Source organism: Physella acuta, unplaced genomic scaffold, assembly GCF_028476545.2.
Source record: "Physella acuta isolate Inbredline_101_S28 unplaced genomic scaffold, ASM2847654v3 ptg001112l, whole genome shotgun sequence".
In the NCBI taxonomy this organism is placed as follows: Eukaryota; Metazoa; Mollusca; class Gastropoda; family Physidae; genus Physella; species Physella acuta.
Genome location: NW_026732629.1, coordinates 141808 through 168897, shown reverse-complemented (window position 1 = coordinate 168897; position 27090 = coordinate 141808). Strand labels below are relative to the sequence as shown.

Below are 27090 nucleotides of genomic sequence, written 5' to 3'. Positions count from 1 at the left end.
GCCGAGCTCTGCATTACAACCCAACCGAGGACGTGTTCGCGAGGTCGATGTGTGGTTTTGATACGAGGCGTGTTTTTCGTAGCAGTGAAAGCAGTTGGCAGTGTATTCACATCGAAAGTACATTTTTTTTGTAACCACTACACACCACTTTTGCCCCTCGGCGGGTTAGGATTATGTGTATTTAATTCACCGGATTATCTCTTCTAACATCATCGATCGGATGTGTTGTTTTAATTTAATTTAGAAATGCTAATTTGTTAGCGACGTTGAAAAACATGGTAACTCGTGGTTTATCTCGCCCGAGTCGTAAAGCGCCGAGGTTTTAAAACTTTTTAAATAGTGTGTTCTTGTTTTGTTCGCGTGTGTTCGCATCATACTTTATTGGAGTACCAGTGTACTTTGGGATTTCCTTTATCGCTGATCTGCTCGAGGAATGGGAGTTTTAAGTTAAAAGTAAGTAATACAGTTATGTTATAGCATCGTGTAGGCCTAGATCTACTTGAAAATAAATTAGGTCAGTGTTTTTTAGGATGCATCTATTCGGACCCGGGTCCCAATAGCCACGGCCGCTATTGGGACCCGGGTCCTAATAGCCTCGGCCGCTATTGGGACCAGCCAATAGAATTGTTTAGATTTAGTTATACAAAAGTTCTTTTAAGTAATTTAAGATGCAGAATATTGCTTTTCTGTTGTGATTTTTTTCCTTGTAATTCTAAATGATATATTGAGATATTGCTTTAAATACCCGATATCATTACTGACAAATGTTATGATGAGCGGGTGTCATTAGATCTATAATATAATTATGGCATATGGTTTGAACTTCTATGGCCGAGCGAATGTTGAGCGCACATGTTAAAATGTGTTTTATTTTTTTTTCTGTTAAACGTAATTTGATTTCATATATATATATATATATATATATATATATATATTATATATATATATATATATATATATATATATATATATATATATATATATATATATATTATATATATATATATATATATATATATATATATATATATATATATATATATATATATATATATATATATATATATATATATGTAACGAGTCCCCGAGTCTATCCTGCCGACAACGCCAAATGTAACGAGTCTCTGGCTACCCTGCCGACAACGCCAAATGTGACCTTCCCGAGTCTAACCACTCATTCCACACAACATTGACCACAGCATAGATACTCGAAGATGCAGGTTCATTATTGATCCTTTTATTACATGAATCAAAGAATGCTTCACAATAATATAATGAATCAAGAGAGATGTTTCACAATAATAGTCTGAATCAACGGACCCCCAACAGTCCTCACTAGGCTTCATCTAACTGAATACACATGTCTATCGTCCTTCTTAACACAATACGGCTAACCCGTTCAATAACCAACTTGATACTGCCACACTGACTGACTGATCGAGAGCGAGCGAGCGAGAGAGAGAACCCGCGAGTTCAGCCGTCGCCTTCCTATATCCCCTCCATAATCGTACTCATATTCGGTCCTATCATACTCGTAATCGTAATCGTTGCATTACGCCGCTTCTGTTGTACAGTCCGATTTAATAAGCCATCTGCATCCTGTCACATCAAAGTTGACAGACCGTTCTTATCGTATCGCTTCCCGAGATACTACGCCTTGGCTTTCTGATCGTTATCAGCCACCACCTGTGTTATTGCATCAGTCGTGTCAAAGTTGACAGCGCTGTACCGCGTTCTTATGTCTGGTAACTTCCCCTAGTTACATATATATATATATATATATATATATATATATATATATATATATATATATATATATATATATATATATATATATATATATATATATAATTGTATAAAAAAGCTCTATAGGCTGCAGACAACAGCTCCCGGGTCCGTTTTCTTGAACACGAATATCTCGCATGCGTAGTAGTACGCTTTAATAGAATCAATATGTAACATTTGAACTCACAATGACCCCAAATCGGTTTTTTACGTTTTGCTGGGTTGGGAGGGGAGGGGGGGGGGGAGTACGGCGACGACAAATCTCGTCAAGGTCATAGCAATGGTCTTGCTATGACGTAAGCTATACGCCTACACTGTTCACATCTAAACCAAAGCGAACTCACAGTGACCCTGGCTACACCGTGGGGGCCATCCATAAATGACGTCATGCTTTTTTGACGATTTTTACCTCCCCCCATCCGTCACAAAAAGTCAGACCCCCCCCCCTAAAATGACGTCACACCTCAACCTACAACCCCCCCCCCCCCCTCAAAATTGCAGTTGAATTTTTTTAAAACATCGATATTTTTCCAAAATCTTGTCTAAACTATTACAATTTATTAAAACAGTTATAAAAACGCGAAATAACGTCTAAAATTAGTTTTCTAACATTGCTTTTTTATAATTCAAAAGTGTGACGTCGCAACATCTGAACCCCCCCCCCCCCTCCCCCTCATCACACATCATCACAAAATTACGGACCCCCCCTCCCCTACGAGTGTGACGTCATTTATGGATGACCCCGTGTCGGTATTTTTCTTGCGCTGACCAGAAAACGCGAGCGGGCGATCAATGGAGCAACGATGTTTTTATAATTGGCGTGTTTAAAAACCTAAATCTAGAAAAAAAAATATAATCTAAAAAAAAAACAATTTTAAAAACACTCATGCAAACAACTCAATGAAATGTTAAACTTAGATAAATACACTTTACTTCTCGCAAAAACGAAAACTTTGATAGGTTCCGATCCCGTAACTAATAGAGAATCGGGAGGAGCTGCGTTCTCCACTCGACCACCACGTCTTACGATAATTCATGAATATTTAATGATTTTGTATATAGAGCTAAATATAGGGTATTTAGAAATAGCAATGCAAGAACTAAAGCTAGCTAATCCGCATAACTAATTACAATAAAAGACAACAAAATACGAACAAATCCACAAGAAAAATAAAATAAACATAAAAGGTATAATTTTAATACAGGTTGTACAAGTGATTAACGAACTTAATGCCGGGTCCCAATAGCGGCCGAGGCTATTAGGACCCGGGTCCCAATAGCGGCCGAGGCTATTGGGACCCGGGTCCTAATAGCCACTTCCTGTTTTTTAGTAGTAGATCTAGACTAGACCTAAATCATATGTTTCATAAAGAATGTTGACAGGGACTTTCTATGTGGATCTAGTTTAGATCTAGTAATTTTTTTTTTCTAAACCCACCCTGTTCCGTGTCTACTGAGCTCTAGAGGTCCTACACTAATTGTGTAAAAACATTTTAATTAAGGCCTACTCTTGGCTTAGTCCTACCGAATAGATTTATGGTGTAGAATTCGGTATACCGTATAGTATGTCAAGTAGTGTGTAGGCTTATAGCATATTAGCTAATAAATAATACATGTAGTAGGATTACTACAATTAAAGTTAACATTTAGGCTAATGACTAAGGTCCATAGAGAAGAGATAAATGTATAATAATAGTATTAGGCCTAATAGTGAACTATTGGTTTAGCAGTACCCACTAGACTAGACTTAAAGGAAACATTTTATTGAGTATGTAGGCCCATAGCATAGCTTCTATTTTAGTAGTGGACATAGTTCCAGATTATAGCAACCAATAACGCTGTGTTATGGTGTGGAACGGCATAGCTTTTAGTCCCCAATTAAAACTAATTAGTAATTAGGCCCTGCTTACACCAGCAGACGACAGCACTGTGCCGTCTGGTGTGTTGCTGGTATAAGTCACGAGATAACATGTTTCGTGTGTCACCAGTTGCATTTATTTTCGTGTCACCAGTAGCACGATGATTTGCTTTTGTGTCACCATTAACACTCCTGTAACACCAGTAACACATTTATATCACCAATAGCCACCAGTAGCATACTTAAATGTCACAAGTGACACAACAATGTCACCATTAACACACTCCTGTGTCACCATTAACAAACTCCTATGTCACCAGTAACACTTTTATGTCACCGGTAACACATCAAGGATTATCTCTCATGTCACCACTATTTTCTCTGACCGACAAACAAAACTGGGCCAGCAAACTTTGTACACTGCCAGTTTTCTCGTAGGTTCGCCTGTTTTTTCTCTGCCAGTTTGACTCGGTTAACTACATTTTTAGACCTGTACCCATTTAGTTATAGTGTCATACGCGGTTTTCTCCCTCTATATCACACATTATAGGGATGTATAGTATAGAAGTATTTATAATACAACAATTTAACCGAACTACGACTTATGCTAGGTTCTAATAATATAAAAATCTAAAATTACATTTTACTACAAGTCTTTCATAATTGATTAGACAGTTACTTCATATGACCACAGGCTTAATTATTCGTGTGAAATGTTTTTGAAAATCAATTGAACAACCGGTGCGTATTATTTTAAGACATTCTTCAACGCTGGTCTACTAATCAATAATTAAAGCTGGTTTCCATTGCAACTACTCTCTCCTCTTGTAGTAAGTAAATACCCTCTACTCCAGTCTCGGTTGTTGCTGTCTGTTTGAACACACGAGAAGACAGAAACACGAGTGTAAACGTTCAGCCACCGCGACCTTCTACGTGACCTACTAATGAATCTTTATTGTTTCCCTGTGTTGTCTACGTCACCGGCTGACATAAGACGACCGTGCTGTCTTGTTTGGCCACCGCCTACTTGTAATCTTCTAAATATACCGGCTAACTCGCGCTCAACTCGATCTTCTCATTTAATAAAAACCCTCGCTCGTATCATACTGTTGTTGATTATGAAAAAAACAAAACCTTCAGTTAAAAAAAACATTTTTACAACACCCACTCGGATTAATCTCGTATCTGGGATCAACAGTAGTCGTCCCCCCTGTTTGTCGATAGTGTGACAGTGTCGCCAGCTGCTTCATCTCGTCTGCTGGCTGAACAAAACAACGGTGGCGCGCAGGGGGAAAAATCGGTTGTAACGGCTGAATTCTGTCTTGTGTTGTGTGTACGGTGTACCGAACAACCAATACAGACGCACACAGGTTCGGGCAGGTATTCATTTATTTGGCCGGGAGAGTTTTTGAAGTGCTTTTTATGGTCCTCATCTTTGTATGGTGTTGCTAGTCACGTGGTCTATTTATGACACCGTATGACGTGTGTACATACATATCTATTTATACACACATAACGGCGACTAAAAAGTATAGTAAGCCTAGGCTACCCTATAATTAGCGACACTTATGTAAATACTTGTAACTGTACCGTATAGAGTACTTTCTCAAACTTGAGGGGCCATGGGGCAGGTGAGGTAGAGTTCATGTTTTAGTGACCTCGGCATATGTAGGGTCATTGGAATCAGCACTATGCCCAGCCGCATTTAGTTTTTCTTAATCTAAGTTAGGTACCCATGTTAGCTGGGTGGACTAGAGTCAGGTACCCATCAGAGCTGGGTGGAATAGAGTCAGGTACCCATCAGAGCTGGGTGGAATAGAGTCAGGTACCCATCAGAGCTGGGTGGACTCAGTGAGTCAGGTACCCATCAGAGCTGGGTGGACTCAGTGAGTCAGGTACCCATCAGAGCTGGGTAGACTCAGGTACCCATCAGAGCTGGGTGGACTCAGTGAGTTAGGTACCCATCAGAGCTGGGTGGACTCATGTACACATTAGAGCTGGGTGGGCTGAGTGAGTTAGGTACCCATCAGAGTTGGGTGGACTCAGGTACCCATCAGAGCTGGGTGGATTAGAGTCAGGGTACCCATTAGAGCTGGGTGGACACATGAACGTACTACATACTTGAACCCCGGATTCGTACGGTATTAGTCAGTTTTCAATTATCTAAAATATATAATCGTACCTACCCCATTTGTTAATCAGGTATTGTAGTACATAACATGACATAAACTCAATGGGTTAGTCTTAAGTCGGTATACTCTTCCCATTCCTAATTACACCCAGCCAGCGATCTGATTACACGATTGTACGGGTACGTCTAACCGAATAGTGTCGTGCATATTTAACGTGTGTGTGTAATATAACCCAGCGTTGTTCCTCGTTATTCATTACTTAGTCATAAAATTGCCCAATGCGGACTTTGTTTACCGTGGCGCTGTTTGTCGGGCCGAGTTTAGCGTACCGTGTCGCGCGCACCGAGCCGTGTCCGTGCGGCTTTTGATGTGCAGGGCTCTGAAACGTCGCCGTGTCTGCCCTGTTGCTAGCCTCTCGCCGGAGGGATGTCTAGGTTGGTTGAGGGTTGGCGTCGAAAGCTATGGGTGCTAGCGGGTGTGGGGGTTTCATTGTTGGAGTGTTGTGGCTGTTGAAGGGCTGAGATCAAATCGTATCGGTGACGGTTGGCGGTGGTGAAAGGGGTGTCTGTACCCCTGGGAGTTGTGGGGTCCGTAACGCGGTGGGAGTGGTGGGGTCGGGAATTTCAGGATCCTAATTATACGTCTGTAATGTTATTGTTCGGATGAGGGAGCAGTACCTTAAAGCTTAGAGTTGCCGGTATCGTTCTAGTTGGGGGTCGGTACCGTGCTAGTTGGGGGGGGGGGGTCGGTACCGTGCTCATGGGGGTCGGTACCGTGCTAGTTAGGGGGGGGGGGGTCGGTACCGTGCTCATGGGGGTCGGTACCGTGCTAGTTAGAGGGGGGGGGGTCGGTACCGTGCTAGTTAGAGGGGGGTCGGTACCGTGCTCATGGGGGTCGGTACCGTGCTAGTTAGGGGGGGGGGGGTCGGTACCGTGCTAGTGGGGGTTGTATATCGTTATAGAGGGGGCGGGGAATGGACAGTCTAATGGTCCACTTCAGTGTAATCCTGTATGTACTGTTGATACGTGGGCCTTGCTCCAAGTTTGGTGACACACTGACCCGTGGGTTTCTTAGATGAAATCGGTCCGGTTAGAGCTTATTCGTTGAAGATGCTGGGTATTAGCTTGGGCTGAGTTTAGTTTTTACATTATTGATTTATGTGGCTGTTACTGGCAAATTAAAAAAAATGTATCGATTGACTTGTAGTCTGCTGTGGTTGTCATTATTTTAAACTGTGGTTGTCATTTGGCTCGGGTTGTCAGTCTGTGGTTGCAAGTTGGCTCGGGTTGTCAGTTTATAGTTCCCATTTGGCTAGGGTTGTCAGTCTGTGGTTGCCAGTTGGGTTGTCAGTCTGTGGTTGCCAGTTGGGTTGTCAGTCTGTGGTTGCCAGTTGGGTTGTCAGTCTGTGGTTGCCAGTTGGGTCGGGTTGTCAGTCTGTGGTTGCCAGTTGGGTCGGGTTGTCAGTCGGTGGTTGCCAGTTGGCTCGGGTTGTCAGTAGACCAGCAGTCTGGGGATGTCAGTGGTTGAGCACGTTTAATGCTGCTGTCAACCCGATCGAAATCCTATAGACGAGATCGAACCGACGACAACCACTGGTATCCGAACGATCAAAAGTATGTCAAGGCCACGGGTCGATGCCTCGATCAAAGTTCACCACGCGAGCAGCTGGCTGACGAAGCCACCGAAACACCTCGGGACCACTCATCAAACGAGCCGCGCCGAGGTCCAGCACAATCAGTTCCACGAGAGCTGTGTTAATTGACGTGTGTGGCGACATCCTGTGTGACGAATGCAAATATGTGAAATGAGATATTGTTACCATACCTGTGTTTCAATCTTACCTCTCAGGTATTGCGACGCCGAGCTTTGAAATGTACGGTGAATAATAATATATACCCCCAGTCTTGGTAATCTCCCCTATTGAAATATATCACAACTCGTGGCTATACAAATCTATAGAACATAGCCAGGTCTTCTTGTTAGCCTTTTTTTTTTCTTCTGATATGATCCATATAACACCGAGGAGAAGGCGAGGGGTGGGGGTGGTGCGAGTCGGTAAGCATGGCATTCGTAGAGTGTTTAGCTGAGAGTGGGGCATCTCCGCTCGTTACTGCCGCGTAAGTATGTAGATCTAATGTAATACTACACGTGACCTTCACGGGTGATTGCGCCGGATTTCATGGCACGCTGTCTTGTTTACAAGATGGCGGAACAGGGGAGAGGACTTTATGGTAGGTGTAAGATAATTAACGTTCTTTGTGTTAGATTTGTTTGTTATTATTTTATATAATAAAACATGAACGTATTGATTAGCAAATTGTGTGATGTGTTTAGGCACTCGTTATTGTAACGACCCTCGTATTCGCGCGAGGATAAAATTAGATAGTTTACCATAGTGATTTTAGGTGAAACTCGTATCGGGTAGACTGGAAAGCTTTTGAAGGCGGCCCCTTTTCCAGGGTCCGCTAAAGTTATTAGCTTTAACTCGAGTAGGGCTATTCAGATTTCTCTTAACCCTAGGGTTTAAAGTATCAGTGTAGGCGACCACATGAAACACTTAATAGACTACGCAGACGTCTAATTGATAAGAGCCCGTGTGTTCAGGTGTCATTGACAATCACCTGGTTGTGTCGACACTGTGTATGATAGGGGTGGGGAAATCCAGAGGTGGGGGCTAGGGGGTCGATAACCAATACATTGAGGACCCCCTATCTCGGCCGTGCGTGTCGAGGTTCGCTGTGTTGTGTGTCGGGCGCTGAAGGTGAACACACAGGTAACGTGTCACTGTTGACATTGGATGTACCTGCCGCATACCTGCACAGGTGGAAAACAAAAACCACGTTACCGAAGCACGTTGCACTTTAATTTTTCTTTGGGGTCCGTACTACCCCTCGTCACCTCTCTCTTGCGAGATGTTGGGACTCGTTACAACACTCGGTATTTGGACATATCTTCTAATCTGGGGACCACGCCACTCATATTTAGCGAAACGACATATACGTGTGTGATAAGGTTTCAAGTTTAAAAAATTGGCTGATTAAAAAAAAAGAACAGATGGGTCTCAGTTTAATTTTTTTTTTTAAAGTTCTGAAGCTGACCTGATTAATCTTGCTTGAGGTGTTACAGTAAAAGTAATCAGTCTCATTAGTATCGTTAGATAAAACACCTGTTACACTGACTGTACCCACCTGTCCCACTGACTGTACCCACCTGTCCGACTCTACCCACCTGTCATACTGACTCTAGCCACCTGTCATACTGACTCTACCCATCTGTCACACTGACTCTACCACCCATCACACTTACTCTACCCACCTGTCCAACTGACTCTACCCACCTGTCACACTGACTCTACCCACCTGTCAGACTGACTCTACCTACCTGTCACACTGACTCTACCCACCTGTCACACTGACTCTACCCACCTGTCACACTGACTCTACCCACCTGTCACACTGACTCTACCCACCTGTCACACTGGCTCTACCCACCTGTCACACTGACTCTACTCACCTGCCACACTGACTCTACCCACATGTCACACACACTACCCACCTGTCACACTGACTCTACTCACCTGTCACACGGACTCTACCCACCTGTCACACTGACTCTACCCACCTGTCACACTGACTCTACCCACCTGTCACACTGACTCTACCCACCTGTCACACTGACTCTACCCACCTGTCACACTGACTCTACCCACCTGTCACACTGACTCTACCCACCTGTCACACTGACTCTACCCACCTGTCACACTGACTCTAACCACCTGTCACACTGACTCTACCCACCTGTCACACTGACTCTACCCACCTGTCACACTGACTCTACCCACCTGTCACACTGACTCTACCCACCTGTCACACTGACTCTACCCACCTTTCACACTGACTCTACCCACCTTTCACACTGACTCTACCCACCTTTCACACTGACTCTACCCACCTGTCACACTGACTCTACCCACCTGTTCCACTGACTCTACCACCTGTCACACTGACTCTACCCACCTGTCACTCTACCCACCTGTCCCGCTGACTCTACCCACCTGTCACACTGACTCTACCCTCCTGTCACACTGACTCTACCCACCTGTCACTCTACCCACCTGTCCCACTGACTCTACCCTCCTGTCCCACTGACTCTACCACCTGTCCCGCTGACTCTACCCACCTGTCACACTGACTCTACCCTCCTGTCACACTGACTCTACCCTCCTGTCACACTGACTCTACCCGCCTGTCACTCTACCCACCTGTCACACTGACTCTACCCACCTGTCCCACTGACTCTACCCACCTGTCACACTGACTCTACCACCTGTCACACTGACTCTACCCACCTGTCACACTGACTCTACCCACCTGTCACACTGACTCTACCCACCTGTCATACTGACTCTACCCACCTGTCTTACTGACTCTACCCACCTGTCTTACTGGCTCTACCCACCTGTCACACTGACTCTACCCACCTGTAACACTGACTCTACCCACCTGTCTTACTGGCTCTACCCACCTGTCACACTGACTCTACCCACCTGTCACACTGACTCTACCCACCTGTCATACTGACTCTACCCACCTGTCTTACTGACTCTACCCACCTGTCTTACTGGCTCTACCCACCTGTCACACTGACTCTACCCACCTGTAACACTGACTCTACCCACCTGTCACACTGACTCTACCCACCTGTCACACTGACTCTACCCACCTGTCACACTGACTCTACCCACCTGTCAGACTCTACTCCACCTATGTTGAACGAAACATTTGACATAATATAACAAAAACGTATTTATATAAAAAATTAACAACACAATTATAACTTAAACAAACATGTTTAAGTAACATTTAAATATAAGAAACAATAGATGAGAACTGTAAAATAAGAAAGTTAACAAAGGTGCCAAAATATATGTTAACAAAAATCATCTTGGAAGGAAACAGTTCACACACAAGTTAGACATGCACAAAACTCGGGTTTTCCCAACTACTTTGTACTTGTGAATTTTATGTTTACTTTTGTCTACCGAACATGTGGTCTGCTTTTTAAAACGTTGATGTGTTGACGTGTTAATTGAGACAATGTTTGATTGTTTATAGTGCAGGGAGGTTATGCTGTATGACCTGACGGACAATGACCTTTAGTTAATTAATTAAATTTTTAAACAGCGCTAGTGTTTATATACGCTGAGCTAGGGAATGGAAATAGATTTATGTTACATTTGAAGGCATTGAATAAAAAAAAAACTGAATTTGCTCTTGTGGCCGTATTTGGCGTCAGACTTGTAAAATGGGTTAACGGTTACACTAGTCAGATGATAGACTTGGTCTTGTTTGCCGTTAAACTTCTGTTTTTGTACATTTTTAGCACCTGTCATGTAACATAATTAGCGCCAGATTTAGCGCCCCTCGGATAAATTATTTAGGGTCTAACAGATACATTATTTAGCCTCTAACAGGTAAATTATTTAACGTCTAACAGATACTTTATTTAGCCTGTAACAGATAAATTATTCAGCCTCTAACAGATAAACTATTTAGGGTCTAACAGATAAATTATTTAGCCTCTAACAGATACTTTATTTAGCCTCTAGCAGATAAATTATTTAGCCTCTAACAGATAAATTATTTAGCCTCTAACAGATAAATTATTTAGGGTCTAGATAAATTATTTAACGTCTAACAGATAAATTATTTAGCCTCTAACAGATAAATTATTTAGGGTCTAACAGATAAATTATTTAACGTCTAACAGATACATTATTTAGCCTCTAACAGATACATTATTTAGCCTCTAACAGATAAATTATTTAGCCTCTAACAGATAAATTATTTAGCCTCTAACAGATAAATTATTTAGCCTCTAACAGATAAATTATTTAGCCTCTAACAGATAAATTATTTAGCCTCTAACAGATAAATTATTTAGCGTCAATCGTATTAAATATTTAGCGTCCATCATGTTCAATGTTCAATATTTAACATCTGTCAAGTGGAATATTGATTGTTGGTATGATTTGTGTATGTTTAAAAGATAAATATTCATCGATGTCTTAATCATCCTTCTCCCCCTCCCCCCCTCCCTTTCAAGCTGTCACCCATATTCTTCTATAACCCACGTAATTTTAAAAAAAAATGTACTTTACTTTCCCCTAGGTTTTTTTTTACCTACATTGTTGTAACCACTTAAAAACTTCTACTTTGGTCTTTCTAGCACGAATCTATTCGAAACATAACGATAATCGCATGCCCTTCTTGCGCACTTTTATAAACTCTATTTGTAGAAAATCGACATTGCTGCTAAAAGATCTTTTATGCACCGTCACATAGCATAGTTTGACAGTCGCAACAGTTTCCTTTAAACAACCCTAGGCAGTTTTTTGTTGTTTTGTTTTGTGTCTTTTACTTTGTGCTTTTTGTTTTTTAATTACGTGCAGTGCGAAAGCTCACACAGTGACCTATCTTAACATAACCCAAGCTTAGGACTTTAACACTTTAACATCACGTCGCCAAAAATACTTACACTACATTCCCAGTGGTGTGGTCAGTAAGGCTGCGTGTCTAGTAGTGTGGTCAGCTAGGCTACGTGTCTAGTTGTGTGGTCAGTTAGGCTACGTGTCTAGTTGTGTGGTCAGTTAGGCTAAGTGTCTAGTTGTGTGGTCAGCTAGGCTACGTGTCTATAGTGTGTTCAGCTATGCTACGTGTCTATAGTGTGGTCATACTTCGTGTGTAGTTGTGTGGTCAGTTAGGCTACGTGTCTAGTTGTGTGGTCAGCTAGGCTACGTGTCTAGTTGTGTGGTCAGCTAGGCTACGTGTCTAGTTGTGTGGTCAGTAAGGCTATGTGTCTAGTAGTGTGGTCAGTTAGGCTACGTGTCTAGTTGTGTGGTCAGCTAGGCTACGTGTCTAGTTGTGTGGTCAGCTAGGCTACGTGTCTAGTTGTGTGGTCAGCTAGGCTACGTGTCTAGTTGTGTGGTCAGTAAGGCTACGTGTCTAGTAGTGTGGTCAGACTACGTGTCTAGTTGTGTGGTCAGCTAGGCTACGTGTCTAGTTGTGTGGTCAGCTAGGCTACGTGTCTAGTTGTGTGGTCAGTTAGGCTACGTGTCAAGTAGTGTGGTCAGCTAGGCTACGTGTCTAGTTGTGTGGTCAGTTAGGCTACGTGTCTAGTTGTGTGGTCAGCTAGGCTACGTGTCTAGTTGTGTGGTCAGTTAGGCTAGGTGTCTATAGTGTTTGGTCAGTTAGGCTACGTGTCTAGTTGTGTGGTCAGTTAGGCTACGTGTCTAGTTGTGTGGTCAGTTAGGCTACGTGTCAAGTAGTGTGGTCAGCTAGGCTACGTGTCTAGTTGTGTGGTCAGTTAGGCTACGTGTCTAGTTGTGTGGTCAGTAAGGCTACGTGTCTAGTAGTGTGGTCAGACTACGTGTCTAGTTGTGTGGTACGCTAGGCTACGTGTCTAGTTGTGTGGTCAGCTAGGCTACGTGTCTAGTTGTGTGGTCAGTTAGGCTACGTGTCAAGTAGTGTGGTCAGCTAGGCTACGTGTCTAGTTGTGTGGTCAGTTAGGCTACGTGTCTAGTGGTGTGGTCACCTAGGCTACGTGTCTAGTTGTGTGGTCAGCTAGGCTACGTGTCTAGTTGTGTGGTCAGCTAGGCTACGTGTCTAGTTGTGTGGTCAGTTAGGCTACGTGTCTAGTTGTGTGGTCAGCTAGGCTACGTGTCTAGTTGTGTGGTCAGCTAGGCTACGTGTCTAGTTGTGTGGTCAGCTAGGCTACGTGTCTAGTTGTGTGGTCAGTTAGGCTAGGTGTCTAGATGTGTGGTCAGCTAGGCTACGTGTCTAGTTGTGTGGTCAGTTAGGCTACGTGTCTAGTTGTGTGGTCAGCTAGGCTACGTGTCTAGTAGTGTGGTCAGTTAGGCTACGTGTCTAGTTGTGTGGTCAACTAGGCTACGTGTCTAGTTGTGTGGTCAGTTAGGCTACGTGTCTAGTTGTGTGGTCAGCTAGGCTTCGTGTCTAGTTGTGTGGTCAACTAGGCTACGTGTCTAGTTGTGTGGTCAGTTAGGCTACGTGTCTAGTTGTGTGGTCAGTTAGGCTACGTGTCTAGTTGTGTGGTCAGTTAGGCTACGTGTCTAGTTGTGTGGTCAGTTAGGCTACGTGTCTAGTTGTGTGGTCAGTTAGGCTACGTGTCTAGTTGTGTGGTCAGCTAGGCTACGTGTCCTATGATGCGGTCAGTTAGGCTACGTGTCTAGTTGTGTGGTCAGCTAGACTACGTGTCTGTGGTCAACTAGGCTACGTGTCCTATGACGCGGTCAGTTAGGCTACACGGTCACTCAATCAACCTGTGTCCAGTGTCATCTCTTTCCTTTGAACTGACGGTATGGGGGGGGAGGAGTTACCGGAAGTCGGCCGCCACACATCACGACAGGAATAGCGACGCGCTGTTCAGATGAGAGAAGAGGCCCGCCCCAGCTTCAACATTTTGAGAACCCCCGTGATAAGATCGTAAAGTGTGAATATTTCTCCCACTATCAGAGATTCACCATCGAATGTGTGTCGCCAGTTATCACATCGGCTGTCACACAATCTCCCGGCACATCTCTATTGGTCTGATAACTGCACCGGATTAGCCTTGACATGTTTTGTTGCCTCGGTTAAAAGCTCGGTACAGAGGATCATCTTTGATGTGTGGTCTTTCGGTGATGTGGTCGTTCGTTGATGTGGTGGTACGACCTGTGGTTGTTCAGTGATGTGGTCTTTAGGTGGTGTGGTCTTTAGGTGATATGGTCTTATGGTCTTTAGGTGATGTGGTCTTATGGTCTTTAGGTGATGTGGTCTTTAGGTGATATGGTCTTATGGTCTTTAGGTGGTATGGTCTTTAGGTGATATGGTCTTATGGTCTTTAGGTGGTATGGTCTTTAGGTGGTATGGTCTTTAGGTGATATGGTCTTATGGTCTTTAGGTGGTATGGTCTTTAGGTGGTATGGTCTTTAGGTGGTATGGTCTTTAGGTGATATGGTCTTTAGGTGATGTGGTCTTATGGTCTTTAGGTGATGTGGTCTTTAGGTGATATGGTCTTATGGTCTTTAGGTGGTATGGTCTTTAGGTGGTATGGTCTTTAGGTGGTATGGTCTTTAGGTGGTATGGTCTTTAGGTGGTATGGTCTTTAGGTGGTATGGTCTTTAGGTGATATGGTCTTATGGTCTTTAGGTGGTATGGTCTTTAGGTGGTATGGTCTTTAGGTGGTATGGTCTTTAGGTGGTATGGTCTTTAGGTGGTATGGTCTTTAGGTGGTATGGTCTTTAGGTGGTATGGTCTTTAGGTGATATGGTCTTATGGTCTTTAGGTGGTATGGTCTTTAGGTGGTATGGTCTTTAGGTGGTATGGTCTTTAGGTGGTATGGTCTTTAGGTGGTATGGTCTTAAGGTGATATGGTCTTTAGGTGGTATGGTCTTTAGGTGGTATGGTCTTTAGGTGATATGTATGGTCGTTCTGTGATGTTGTCGTACGACGTGTGGTCAGTCAACGTAGTTGTTGCTTGACGGAGAATGAGCCTTAGTTTGACGGAGTATTTATTCGGCTGAGCGTTTGTTGCGCGGAATGTTTGTATGACTGAGCTTTTCTTCGCTGAAATGTTCGTTCCGCAGAACAGTTGTTAGCTTTTTCAACCTTTGGCGGAGCATTCGTTCGGCGGAACAATTCTTCAAGAAATGAGACTAAAAATACAATGCAACAGAAGGGAGTTAACTCTAAAACTTGTCTGGATAGGGCTATACAATAAAAATAACTCAGCTACGATTGCAGCTCCCCTTCCCTTGTATAACTAAACAGTGACATCTTTATGGTTGCCGGATAGACGTTTAGCTACTCTACCGGTCTATTGTCCAGTCACAATGTCCGGTTACCTTGGCCACTGTTCAAGAAAAAATCAATAGATTTGTCTTCGATCTTAAAAAATCGATCTGGATTTAGTCTGCTAACTTATTGTTAATTTAGTGAAACGACTTCGACTTTCTGGGTGTTGTTTTGTTGAAGTAGAACTATAGCCCGCAGTAGGTCTGTGTGTTAGGCTTAAGAGGTTATAGATTCTATCGGGAAATCACTTTTGAGACGTCCTGTTAGCGACATCAGTAAAATAATTTGTTAGTTTTTCTTTTCTTTAAAAGAAAATCTTATTGAATGACTGAAGGTTCCTTTTTTTATTACTATTTTTACTAAGTATAATCGTAACAATTTAAGAATGACAGTTGAAAGTATTTTGTACCGACAGACAAATATTTTGTACTATGACGCAAGTATTTGTACTATGACGTAAGTAATTTTGACGGATAGACAAGCATTTGGGACTGATAGACTAGTATTTTGGACAGACAGACAACTATATTGGACTGATAAACAAGTATTCTGGACGGGCAGGCAAAAGTATGTTGGACTGACAGACGCCAGTATTCCCATCAGCAAGCGAGTGACGGACGAATGACATCGAATTGGTATTATAATTTTTATTATCTACTCACGGAGGCGAAAGGATCAAAGGAATGTGACGTGATTGACGCTCGTGGCGTTTGTACTCTAAGCGACCCGGCCTTGACCTCGTCCCCGATTGAAGCATCAGCTCTCCAATATCTAAAAATAACGCCCTGTCGAGTGTGCCGGCTACTCAACAACACGCGCATAATATAATGGCCGTAGCCGGTCAAGGCTAGACCGTGCGTGTCACCGATTGTGTGCTTGTGTTTACATGAAGTGGTCAGTTAATGAGTCATGCCACTACACGACACATCACTGCCAGCGCGCGCACGGCTAGATGCGCCAGATGGCAAGAGAAAACATTGTAGATTGTTGAAAGATACAGGCAGAAACATGGAGAGTGGGAAGGGAGAGAACGCCAGTTTACGGGAGAGTTGTGCACGCTGTTGATAAGGACGCTTTAGATCTTGGCTGTATGCGGCGTGTTTGTTTAGACCGGATTGTGGGTGTGTGGATAGTGAAAGCTTAAGATTTAAAAAATATTTACTTTATCTAATTTGTGTAATTACTACAGCTTCATAAAATTACAGTTTTTGTTTATGAATAAAACTCCAACATGATTGTACTAAAAAAAGTGTTGTTGAAAATTGAAATGAATTTAGTTTAGGTTTAATCCAGTGCAAGTTGGTCTCTGTTTTATTAAATACTACTCAAAGTTAAGAATAATAAAATGACATAAAAATAAAGGTAAACTTAGAGGATTAAATTGATGTAACATTTGAGTAAAACCAACCATACAATTCTTTGAAGGATTAGGGCTATTTAATCTGTATTTAATACCCAGACCATTCCTGCTTATTTTATTCACAAGTTTTATTATACACACATCTGATCTAAAATTGATTTGCTTGTTTTCAATTATTTCTGCACAACTTAACTAGTCCTGTCTCGTGGTATGTTTTCTTAAGTCTTATTAATTACAACTTTTTATATTTTTTCATCAATTTCAGAAACAAAAACAGCCCAGGAGCAACTTTTGACAAATACAGGAGCCCAGTCTCAGAAGTCTTGAACAGGAGCCCCATCACAGAAGTTCTAAACCGGAGCCCCGTGACAACAGACATCCGCAACATCAACCGCAGCCCTGTGGCCGACATCCTCAACATCGGCCGGACCGCCGGGGCTGAAGGCGTGAATGCCAGGACGGAGAACAACTTCCTGCTGGAGGAGCTGGCCCAGCTGATCTCCGAGAGCATCAACACGGATATGAGCACACCGCCCTCCACTGTGTCCGCCTGCAGTGGGAGTGGCAGCGACAAATCTGCGACTCAGCCAATCAAATCAGGTAAATAATGACATAATTACGTTGCTGAAATTTTATGGGTCTTCATCTCATCACTTATATACGTCACAATAAACTTTTTTTTACACATATATATATATATATATATATATATATATATATATATATATATATAATGTATATATATATATATACATACATACAGGGAGAGAGAGGCAGTTCCTTATATATAGCTACCACCACCGTGTACAGAATGTGGCATCTCTGTCGTAGCTTAAGGGTTAGGATCAAGTTAATGGTTGCTGTAATGTTACCTGCCCTACTATTTATACAAATCTTTGTCTAGTTAACCTGCAATCACCTTCGTTGTATATAAGAAAACTACATCTTTTAATAGCCTAAGGGCTAGGGTTAGGCTTATGTCTGCGTTAATGTTATCTACTGTCTTTACAAATCTGTAGGTGTGTTTAATCATGCCACTACACACTGTGTAAAAAACTTAAGAATATTAGGTGGAGCTCAGAGAATGCAGTACAATACATCACTTCATTGAAATGTTTTCCTAAAATTATTTTTTTAGAAATGATTCAATAAAATAACTAGTAACTATTAAGAATTACAGTAAACAACATACATTTATGGTTGTAAAGATTAGACAATAATAAATTCCGTTAAAATAATTTTTTGTTACTGAAATTAAAAGACTTTCTTATCACAAAAATAAAACCTTCCATTTAGCAAATGCAAATAGTAGCACACAGGTGGGAATAACTGTTTATATTTAAGACAAGCTAAGGGTATAAAACAGTTTGGACGATACTTTAACTCAAGAAATGTAACCTTGTCCAGACAACAAAACCTCCATTAAAGCAGTCAACACGGTTTCTGCTCTGTTTGTTATCATCTGACTCGGTTACACTAAAGTGGTTGGGGTAAGGGTGAGCACTCGTAACCACGTGGGGGGTACGTGACCCCAAGACTAGAAAGAAAGACTTCTGCGTTGTTGCTCCAAGTACGTGATATCACTCGTATTCTAGTTGTCTCATAAATCTACTTTTCTTATCCATTTAGCTCAGTCGACTTACTTTTCTTATCCATTTAGCTCAGTCGACTTACTTTTCTTATCCATTTTGCTCAGTCGACTTACTTTTCTTATCCATTTAGCTCAGTCGACTTACTTTTCTTATCCATTTAGCTCAGTCGACTTACTTTTCTTATCCATTTAGCTCAGTCGACTTACTTTTCTTATCCATTTAGCTCAGTCGACTTACTTTTCTTATCCATTTAGCTCAGTCGACTTACTTTTCTTATCCATTTAGCTCAGTCGACTTACTTTTCTTATCCATTTAGCTCAGTCGACTTACTTTTCTTATCCATTTAGCTCAGTCGACTTACTTTTCTTATCCATTTAGCTCAGTCGACTTACTTTTCTTATCCATTTAGCTCAGTCGACTTACTTTTCTTATCCATTTAGCTCAGTCGACTTACTTTTCTTATCCATTTAGCTCAGTCGACTTACTTTTCTTATCCATTTAGCTCAGTCGACTTACTTTTCTTATCCATTTAGCTCAGTCGACTTACTTTTCTTATCCATTTAGCTCAGTCGACTTACTTTTCTTATCCATTTAGCTCAGTCGACTTACTTTTCTTATCCATTTAGCTCAGTCGACTTACTTTTCTTATCCATTTAGCTCAGTCGACTTACTTTTCTTATCCATTTAGCTCAGTCGACTTACTTTTCTTATCCATTTAGCTCAGTCGACTTACTTTTCTTATCCATTTAGCTCAGTCGACTTACTTTTCTTATCCATTTAGCTCAGTCGACTTACTTTTCTTATCCATTTAGCTCAGTCGACTTACTTTTCTTATCCATTTAGCTCAGTCGACTTACTTTTCTTATCCATTTAGCTCAGTCGACTTACTTTTCTTATCCATTTAGCTCAGTCGACTTACTTTTCTTATCCATTTAGCTCAGTCGACTTACTTTTCTTATCCATTTAGCTCAGTCGACTTACTTTTCTTATCCATTTAGCTCAGTCGACTTACTTTTCTTATCCATTTAGCTCAGTCGACTTACTTTTCTTATCCATTTAGCTCAGTCGACTTACTTTTCTTATCCATTTAGCTCAGTCGACTTACTTTTCTTATCCATTTAGCTCAGTCGACTTACTTTTCTTATCCATTTAGCTCAGTCGACTTACTTTTCTTATCCATTTAGCTCAGTCGACTTACTTTTCTTATCCATTTAGCTCAGTCGACTTACTTTTCTTATCCATTTAGCTCAGTCGACTTACTTTTCTTATCCATTTAGCTCAGTCGACTTACTTTTCTTATCCATTTAGCTCAGTCGACTTACTTTTCTTATCCATTTAGCTCAGTCGACTTACTTTTCTTATCCATTTAGCTCAGTCGACTTACTTTTCTTATCCATTTAGCTCAGTCGACTTACTTTTCTTATCCATTTAGCTCAGTCGACTTACTTTTCTTATCCATTTAGCTCAGTCGACTTACTTTTCTTATCCATTTAGCTCAGTCGACTTACTTTTCTTATCCATTTAGCTCAGTCGACTTACTTTTCTTATCCATTTAGCTCAGTCGACTTACTTTTCTTATCCATTTAGCTCAGTCGACTTACTTTTCTTATCCATTTAGCTCAGTCGACTTACTTTTCTTATCCATTTAGCTCAGTCGACTTACTTTTCTTATCCATTTAGCTCAGTCGACTTACTTTTCTTATCCATTTAGCTCAGTCGACTTACTTTTCTTATCCATTTAGCTCAGTCGACTTACTTTTCTTATCCATTTAGCTCAGTCGACTTACTTTTCTTATCCATTTAGCTCAGTCGACTTACTTTTCTTATCCATTTAGCTCAGTCGACTTACTTTTCTTATCCATTTAGCTCAGTCGACTTACTTTTCTTATCCATTTAGCTCAGTCGACTTACTTTTCTTATCCATTTAGCTCAGTCGACTTACTTTTCTTATCCATTTAGCTCAGTCGACTTACTTTTCTTATCCATTTAGCTCAGTCGACTTACTTTTCTTATCCATTTAGCTCAGTCGACTTACTTTTCTTATCCATTTAGCTCAGTCGACTTACTTTTCTTATCCATTTAGCTCAGTCGACTTACTTTTCTTATCCATTTAGCTCAGTCGACTTACTTTTCTTATCCATTTAGCTCAGTCGACTTACTTTTCTTATCCATTTAGCTCAGTCGACTTACTTTTCTTATCCATTTAGCTCAGTCGACTTACTTTTCTTATCCATTTAGCTCAGTCGACTTACTTTTCTTATCCATTTAGCTCAGTCGACTTACTTTTCTTATCCATTTGACCAAGCGTACTTAATATATTATCCACCATGTGGACGTATTTACTTACATTTTTGTATACATACTTTCATGTTGACCTGTGTTTATCCTTATTGTCCAGTTAATCCACATTTACTTCTGATGTAGCTATGGTGATCAAAAACTTGATTTTCATCATCTCTGACTTGCATTTCCCCCACCATCTGTTGAGTAATTCTCTTGTATATTCATATGATGTATACAGCTCCTCACTTTAAATCTTCTAGCCATGCTGATAGAAGACATTAAACTTAGGTTGTGATACTCCCCATATAACGGAAACCCCTTCAAGAATCTTGTAACCAAGTTTTCCAATACACTCACTTTGTAAAGTTGTGATACTTTCCATACTAAAACCCCCTGCCTCCTTGATTCTTGTAACCGAGTTTTCCAATACACTCACTTTGTAAAGTTGTGATACTTTCCATACTAAAACCCCCTGCCTACCTGATTCTTGTAACCAAGTTTTCCAATACCTTCACTTCATAAAATTTTTATACTTCCCATATAACACCCCCTCCCCCTACCCCTTGATTCTTGTAACCGAGTTTTCCAATACATTGACCCAAGATTGCAATGCAGTTGTCTTGTGGATGCCATGTGCTGGTAGATATGCCCCCTCCATGTAACAAAATGTCAGATAACTCTTATCAAGCAAACAGCTGCAGCCTGCTTTACAATCTGTCACTGGGAGTTAATTCCCTTGACCTTTCACTAAAATGCTTTCAGGAGCTAGCTGGTTGAGACACTACTTTTACCAAAGCTTACATTAAGTGTGTGCTTCCCTTACATCTGTAATATATTGCTTTACACTTTTATTCTATTTATTTTTCATCATTACATCTGTGACCCGCTGTTTTCCCTACATATGTAGTATTTGCTTCAGACATATGTTCCATTTACCTGGCAATATTCTGTTTCGATTCACCTGTTGCCTCATTACCGGGTAAAAGCCTCCACACCTTGTTCAACTCACACACTCCCTCACACCATTTCTCCATCTCACACACTTTAGTGTGTGTGTGTGTGTTTCTCTCTCTCCCATGACCCAAATCCTCAGACCTAGATTACGCTATAAACAAGAGATAAACACTTTTAGCAAGAAAACAACCTGACCCACAGTTTACAGTGTGTTGTGTTTACTGACACACAGATGTCATGTCATGTTAATTGTTGGCTTTAGTGTGTTGTTTTTTGTTTATCTGAGCATAGCAGTGTGACAAATTAATGTGTTAATGTGCTGAGAAGAATTTTTCTTGTTTACGATTTAACAGGTGGTGATGCGGTATTGTTGTTGATAAACTTGGTAGTAATGATAAGGAGGATATTGAAGATTAGTGTTAGAACTTTATTATTAGTAGATGGTACGAAATTGGTAAACTTTATAAGGAGGAAATTGAAGATTTGTATATGAAGCTTGCTATTCGTAGACGTTATAAAAGTGAAGTCATACAATTTATGATGTGCAGATTATATCACACTTAAATAGCCCTTTCTATTTTAAGAGATGATGTCAGGTGACATCAATATAGCTAGACTTAAGAGGTTAAGAAAAAATTAAAAGTATCATTTTAAAACCCTGACATAAATAAAATTGCATGCAATTTTCATCACAGACAATACATTGTCTTTTTTGCACACATTATAATTCATTATTTATATTGTAATTAATTTTACTTGTGATCTGTAATACTGATGACATTTTATTATCCATAATGTTAAATTAGATAATTTACAATATAGATATCAAGTGAATTATTGTGCTGTATAGGCATAAAATGACATGTTTGTTCAAACCGTCTGATTGGTTGACATTTTTCTCTCGATTTAGAAACCAGTCCTAGCCAGTCACAGGCCAATGCTGTACAACAAAGCCAGGTGTCTTCCAGCAAGCCGTCCTTCGTCCCCAACGAACTGCTAGGTTCACTTCTGCTCAAGGTCAGACACTTCTCAGCCTAATATTGTTTGCTGTGGGGGTAAAAATAAATCATTGCAGGATGTTTAATCATAGCTATAAAAACAATATGAATTTGGTTTTTTAAAACCAAAACAATTTGAATTTGGTCTGTTAAAACCAAAACAATTTGAATTTGGTCTGTTAAAACCAAAACAATTTGAATTTGGTCTGTAAAAAACAAAACAATTTTAATTTGGTTTGTTAAAACCAAAACAATTTGAATTTGGTCTGTTAAAACCAAAACAATTTAAATTTGGTCTTTTAAAACCAAAACAATTTAAATTTGGTCTTTTAAAAACATAACAATTTGAATTTGATCTAGTTAAACCAAAACAATTTAAATTTGGTCTGTTAAAAAAACTGTATGCCAGTTCCTGACTGCATTTGGCAGGTGAAACAGATTTAATCTGTTTATAAATAACCTTGGTGTATGATGAATTATATGGTCAGCATACGGTCAGTTAAGCACCTTTGAAGGTAGTGTAAACTCAAGAGTATTCTTTTTCTTGAGCCTTGGAACCAAACTGGAGATTAATCAAGTTGCATATCCCAACCAAGTTGTCCTTCAGTTAACCTGTTGATCATTTCATCCGTGAATTTAATCTTAACATTTTTTAGTTGTCTTTTTACAAGTGTTACAATGGTGAATTTTTATAACTCTCTGTACTAGACCTAGATATTTGTATTGTTGGTGGTAAAATTAGCCAGATATTTGTATTGATGGTGCTGTTGGTAAAGTTAGTCAGATATTTGTATTGATGGTGGTAAAATTTGCCAGATATTTGTATTGATGGTGGTAAAATTTGCCAGATATTTGTATTGATGGTGGTAAAATTTGCCAGATATTTGTATTGATGGTGGTAAAATTTGTCAGATATTTGTATTGATGGTGGTTCTTATGGTAAAATTAGCCAGATATTTGTATTGTTGATGGTTCTGATGGTAAAATTAGCCAGATATTTGTATTGTTGGTGGTTCTGACGTTAAAATTAGCCAGATATTTGTATTGTTGGTGGTTCTGACGTTAAAATTAGCCAGATATTTGTATTGTTGGTGGTTCTGATTGTAAAATTAGCCAGATATTTGTATTGTTGGTGGATCTGATTGTAAAATTAGCCAGATATTTGTATTGTTGGTGGTTCTGATTGTAAAATTAGCCAGATATTTGTATTGTTGGTGGTTCTGATAGTAAAATTAGCCAGTTATTTGTATTGTTGATGGTTCTGACGTTAAAATTAGCCAGTTATTTGTATTGTTGGTGGTTCCGATGTTAAAATTAGCCAGATATTTGTATTGTTGATGGATCTGATGTTAAAATTAGCCAGATATTTGTATTGTTGATGGTTCTGATGTTAAAATTAGCCAGATATTTGTATTGTTGTGGTTCTGACGTTAAAATTAGCCAGATATTTGTATTGTTGATGGTTCTGATGTTAAAATTAGCCAGATATTTGTATTGTTGGTGGTAAAATTAGATATTTGTATTGAGGTTGGTTCTGGTGGTAAAATTAGATATTTGTATTGATGTTGGTTCTGGTGGTAAAATTGGCCAGATATTTGTATTGATGTTGGTTCTGGTGGTAAAATTAGCCAGATATTTGTATTGTTGATGGTTCTGATGTTAAAATTAGCCAGATATTTGAATTGTTGATGGTTCTGACGTTAAAATTAGCCAGTTATTTGTATTGTTGATGGTTCTGATGTTAAAATTAGCCAGATATTTGAATTGTTGATGGTTCTGACGTTAAAATCAGCCAGTTATTTGTATTGTTGATGGTTCTGGTGGTAAAATCAGCCAGTTATTTGTATTGTTGATGGTTCTGATGGTAAAATTAACCAGATATTTGTATTGTTGATGGTTCTGATGGTAAAATTAGCCAGATATTTGAATTGTTGATGGTTCTGATGTTAAAATTAGCCAGATATTTGTATTGATGGTAGTTCTGATGGTAAAATTAGCCAGATATTTGTATTGTTGATGGTTCTGATGTTAAAATTAGCCAGATATTTGTATTGTTGATGGTTCTGATGTTAAAATTAGCCAGTTATTTGTATTGTTGGTGGTAAAATTAGCCAGATATTTGAATTGTTGGTGGTTCTGACGTTAAAGTTAGCCAGATATTTGTATTGTTGGTGGTAAAATTAGCCAGATATTTGTATTGATGGTGGTAAAATTAGCCAGTTATTTGTATTGTTGATAGTTCTGACGTTAAAATTAGCCAGATATTTGTATTGTTGATGGTTCTGATGGTAAAATTAACCAGATATTTGTATTGTTGATGGTTCTGATGGTAAAATTAGCCAGATATTTGTATTGTTGGTGGTTCTGATGGTAAAATTAACCAGATATTTGTATTGTTGGTGGTAAAATTAACCAGATATTTGTATTGTTGGTGGTAAAATTAACCAGATATTTGTATTGTTGATGGTTCTGACGTTAAAATTAGACAGATATTTGTATTGTTGATGGTTCTGATGGTAAAATCAGCCAGCTATTTTATTGATTTGTTGAGTCAGCTGGCCATATGTTGATGGGGTTTCTTCCCCCTGTCAACACTCTGTTGGTTACAATCTATATGCTGTCTGGACGCTCGGCTGTATGTGTGGTTGTTTTAGTGAGTTGTATGCTTGGTCGAGTTACTGTTGTATGTTTGCTGATGTTGTTTTATTGTTGTTTGTGTAGTTTTGCACATTTGATAGTGTAATTGTTTTGTTTGATTTAGTGTTGCATGTTTTAAAATTATATTTGTCATATTGTTGTTGTAGGTTTGGTTGTGTTTTAGCTGTGTGTTAAGTTGTTATTTTTATATTTTAGTCTTCATTGTTTGACTAGTCAGGCTTATCTTGTGTTGGTGTTTTGGTCCTTCTAAACACGGTGTGTTTGATGTTCAGTTTTGTTGCGATACATTTTGTCTTTATCAATCTAACAATCTTTATTATACCCACAAATTCACAGATAATCAAGATAAATACTTTCCCTAAACAAAAAATTTTTTTTTAAAGTCTTAACTCTTTTTTTACCAAATATTTTTATTACTGTGATTTACAAGATGTGTAATTTTTGTAAACATGTAAACCCACCTGCCACCCCTAAAACTCCACTGACCCCCCCCCCCCCTATAAACACGCACACACCTAAAACTCTGTATTCTCTGACCAATCTGTTGATTACATTTTTCCCCCCACAGGCTTTGAATGGGTTTTTGTTTGTAGTCAACAGCCAAGGAAAAGTTGACTTCGTCTCTGACAACGTAATTCACTATCTTAAATACACGCAGGTATGTGCAACCACTATCTCAAATACACACAGGTATGTGCAACCACTATCTCAAATACACACAGGTATGTGCAACCGCTATCTTAAATACACACAGGTATGTGCAACCACTATCTCAAATACACACAGGTATGTGCAACCACTATCTCAAATACACACAGGTATGTGCAACCACTATCTCAAATACACACAGGTATGTGCAACCACTATCTTAAATACACACAGGTATGTGCAACCGCTATCTCAAATACATGCAACCACTGCTTATATATTTCCTATTTAAAAATGGAGACAAAATATTGACTTTAAAAAACATAAAAAATTTTGTTGCCATTATTCTTGTTAGTTTTAAAAAATTAATCTTGTACATTTATAAGGTGATTATTTTATCAACTAAATTTTGAAATTAATGTGTAAAACATACTGTTGAATGAAGGTTAGAGGTCACTTTGTAAATACCATACTTCATAATAATACTATAACTAGTAAAACAGGATGTTCTTAAGCATGATAACTAGCTAACATACGATAACGAGCTAAATTTTTATAATGATATGTTAATTACTTTCACAGGAGGACCTTGTGGGTAAAAGTATCTACAACATCATTCATGTGGGGGACCACCCACAATTCAGCAACAATTTACTTCCTATGACCTTGAGTAAGTGAATTTGATGGTGTGAGTAGATTCTGTGGGCTGGCCTTGAAGATTCTGATGGCATGATGTCATGTTAACTAGGTTGACCCATAGGTTGGTTTGACCTGTGGGTTAGGTTGACCTTAGATGTTGACCTATGGCTGGGTTAGGTTGACCTTAGATGTTGACCTATGTCAGGGTTAGGTTGACCTTAGATGTTGACCTATGGCTGGGTTAGGTTGACCTTAGATGTTGACCTATGTCAGGGTTAGGTTGACCTTAGATGTTGACCTATGGCTGGGTTAGGTTGACCTTAGATGTTGAC

General features: G+C 40.0%; 1 protein-coding gene across 6 annotated transcripts in view; it reads left to right on the top strand.

Moving 5' to 3' along the window:
* The window catches only part of LOC131955894 (nuclear receptor coactivator 3), a 97136-nt gene that overhangs the window by 38849 nt on the left and 31197 nt on the right, over window positions 1-27090 (top strand). For 5 of the 6 annotated variants that reach the window (XM_059320194.1, XM_059320197.1, XM_059320195.1 and 2 more), the window contains exons 3-6: window positions 17252-17586; window positions 22726-22832; window positions 26040-26129; window positions 26702-26789. In XM_059320194.1, coding sequence (XP_059176177.1) covers window positions 17252-17586; window positions 22726-22832; window positions 26040-26129; window positions 26702-26789 — 620 coding nt within the window. The remainder of the gene's footprint in view (window positions 1-17251; window positions 17587-22725; window positions 22833-26039; window positions 26130-26701; window positions 26790-27090) is intronic. The other variant, XM_059320196.1, reaches the window with a different exon arrangement.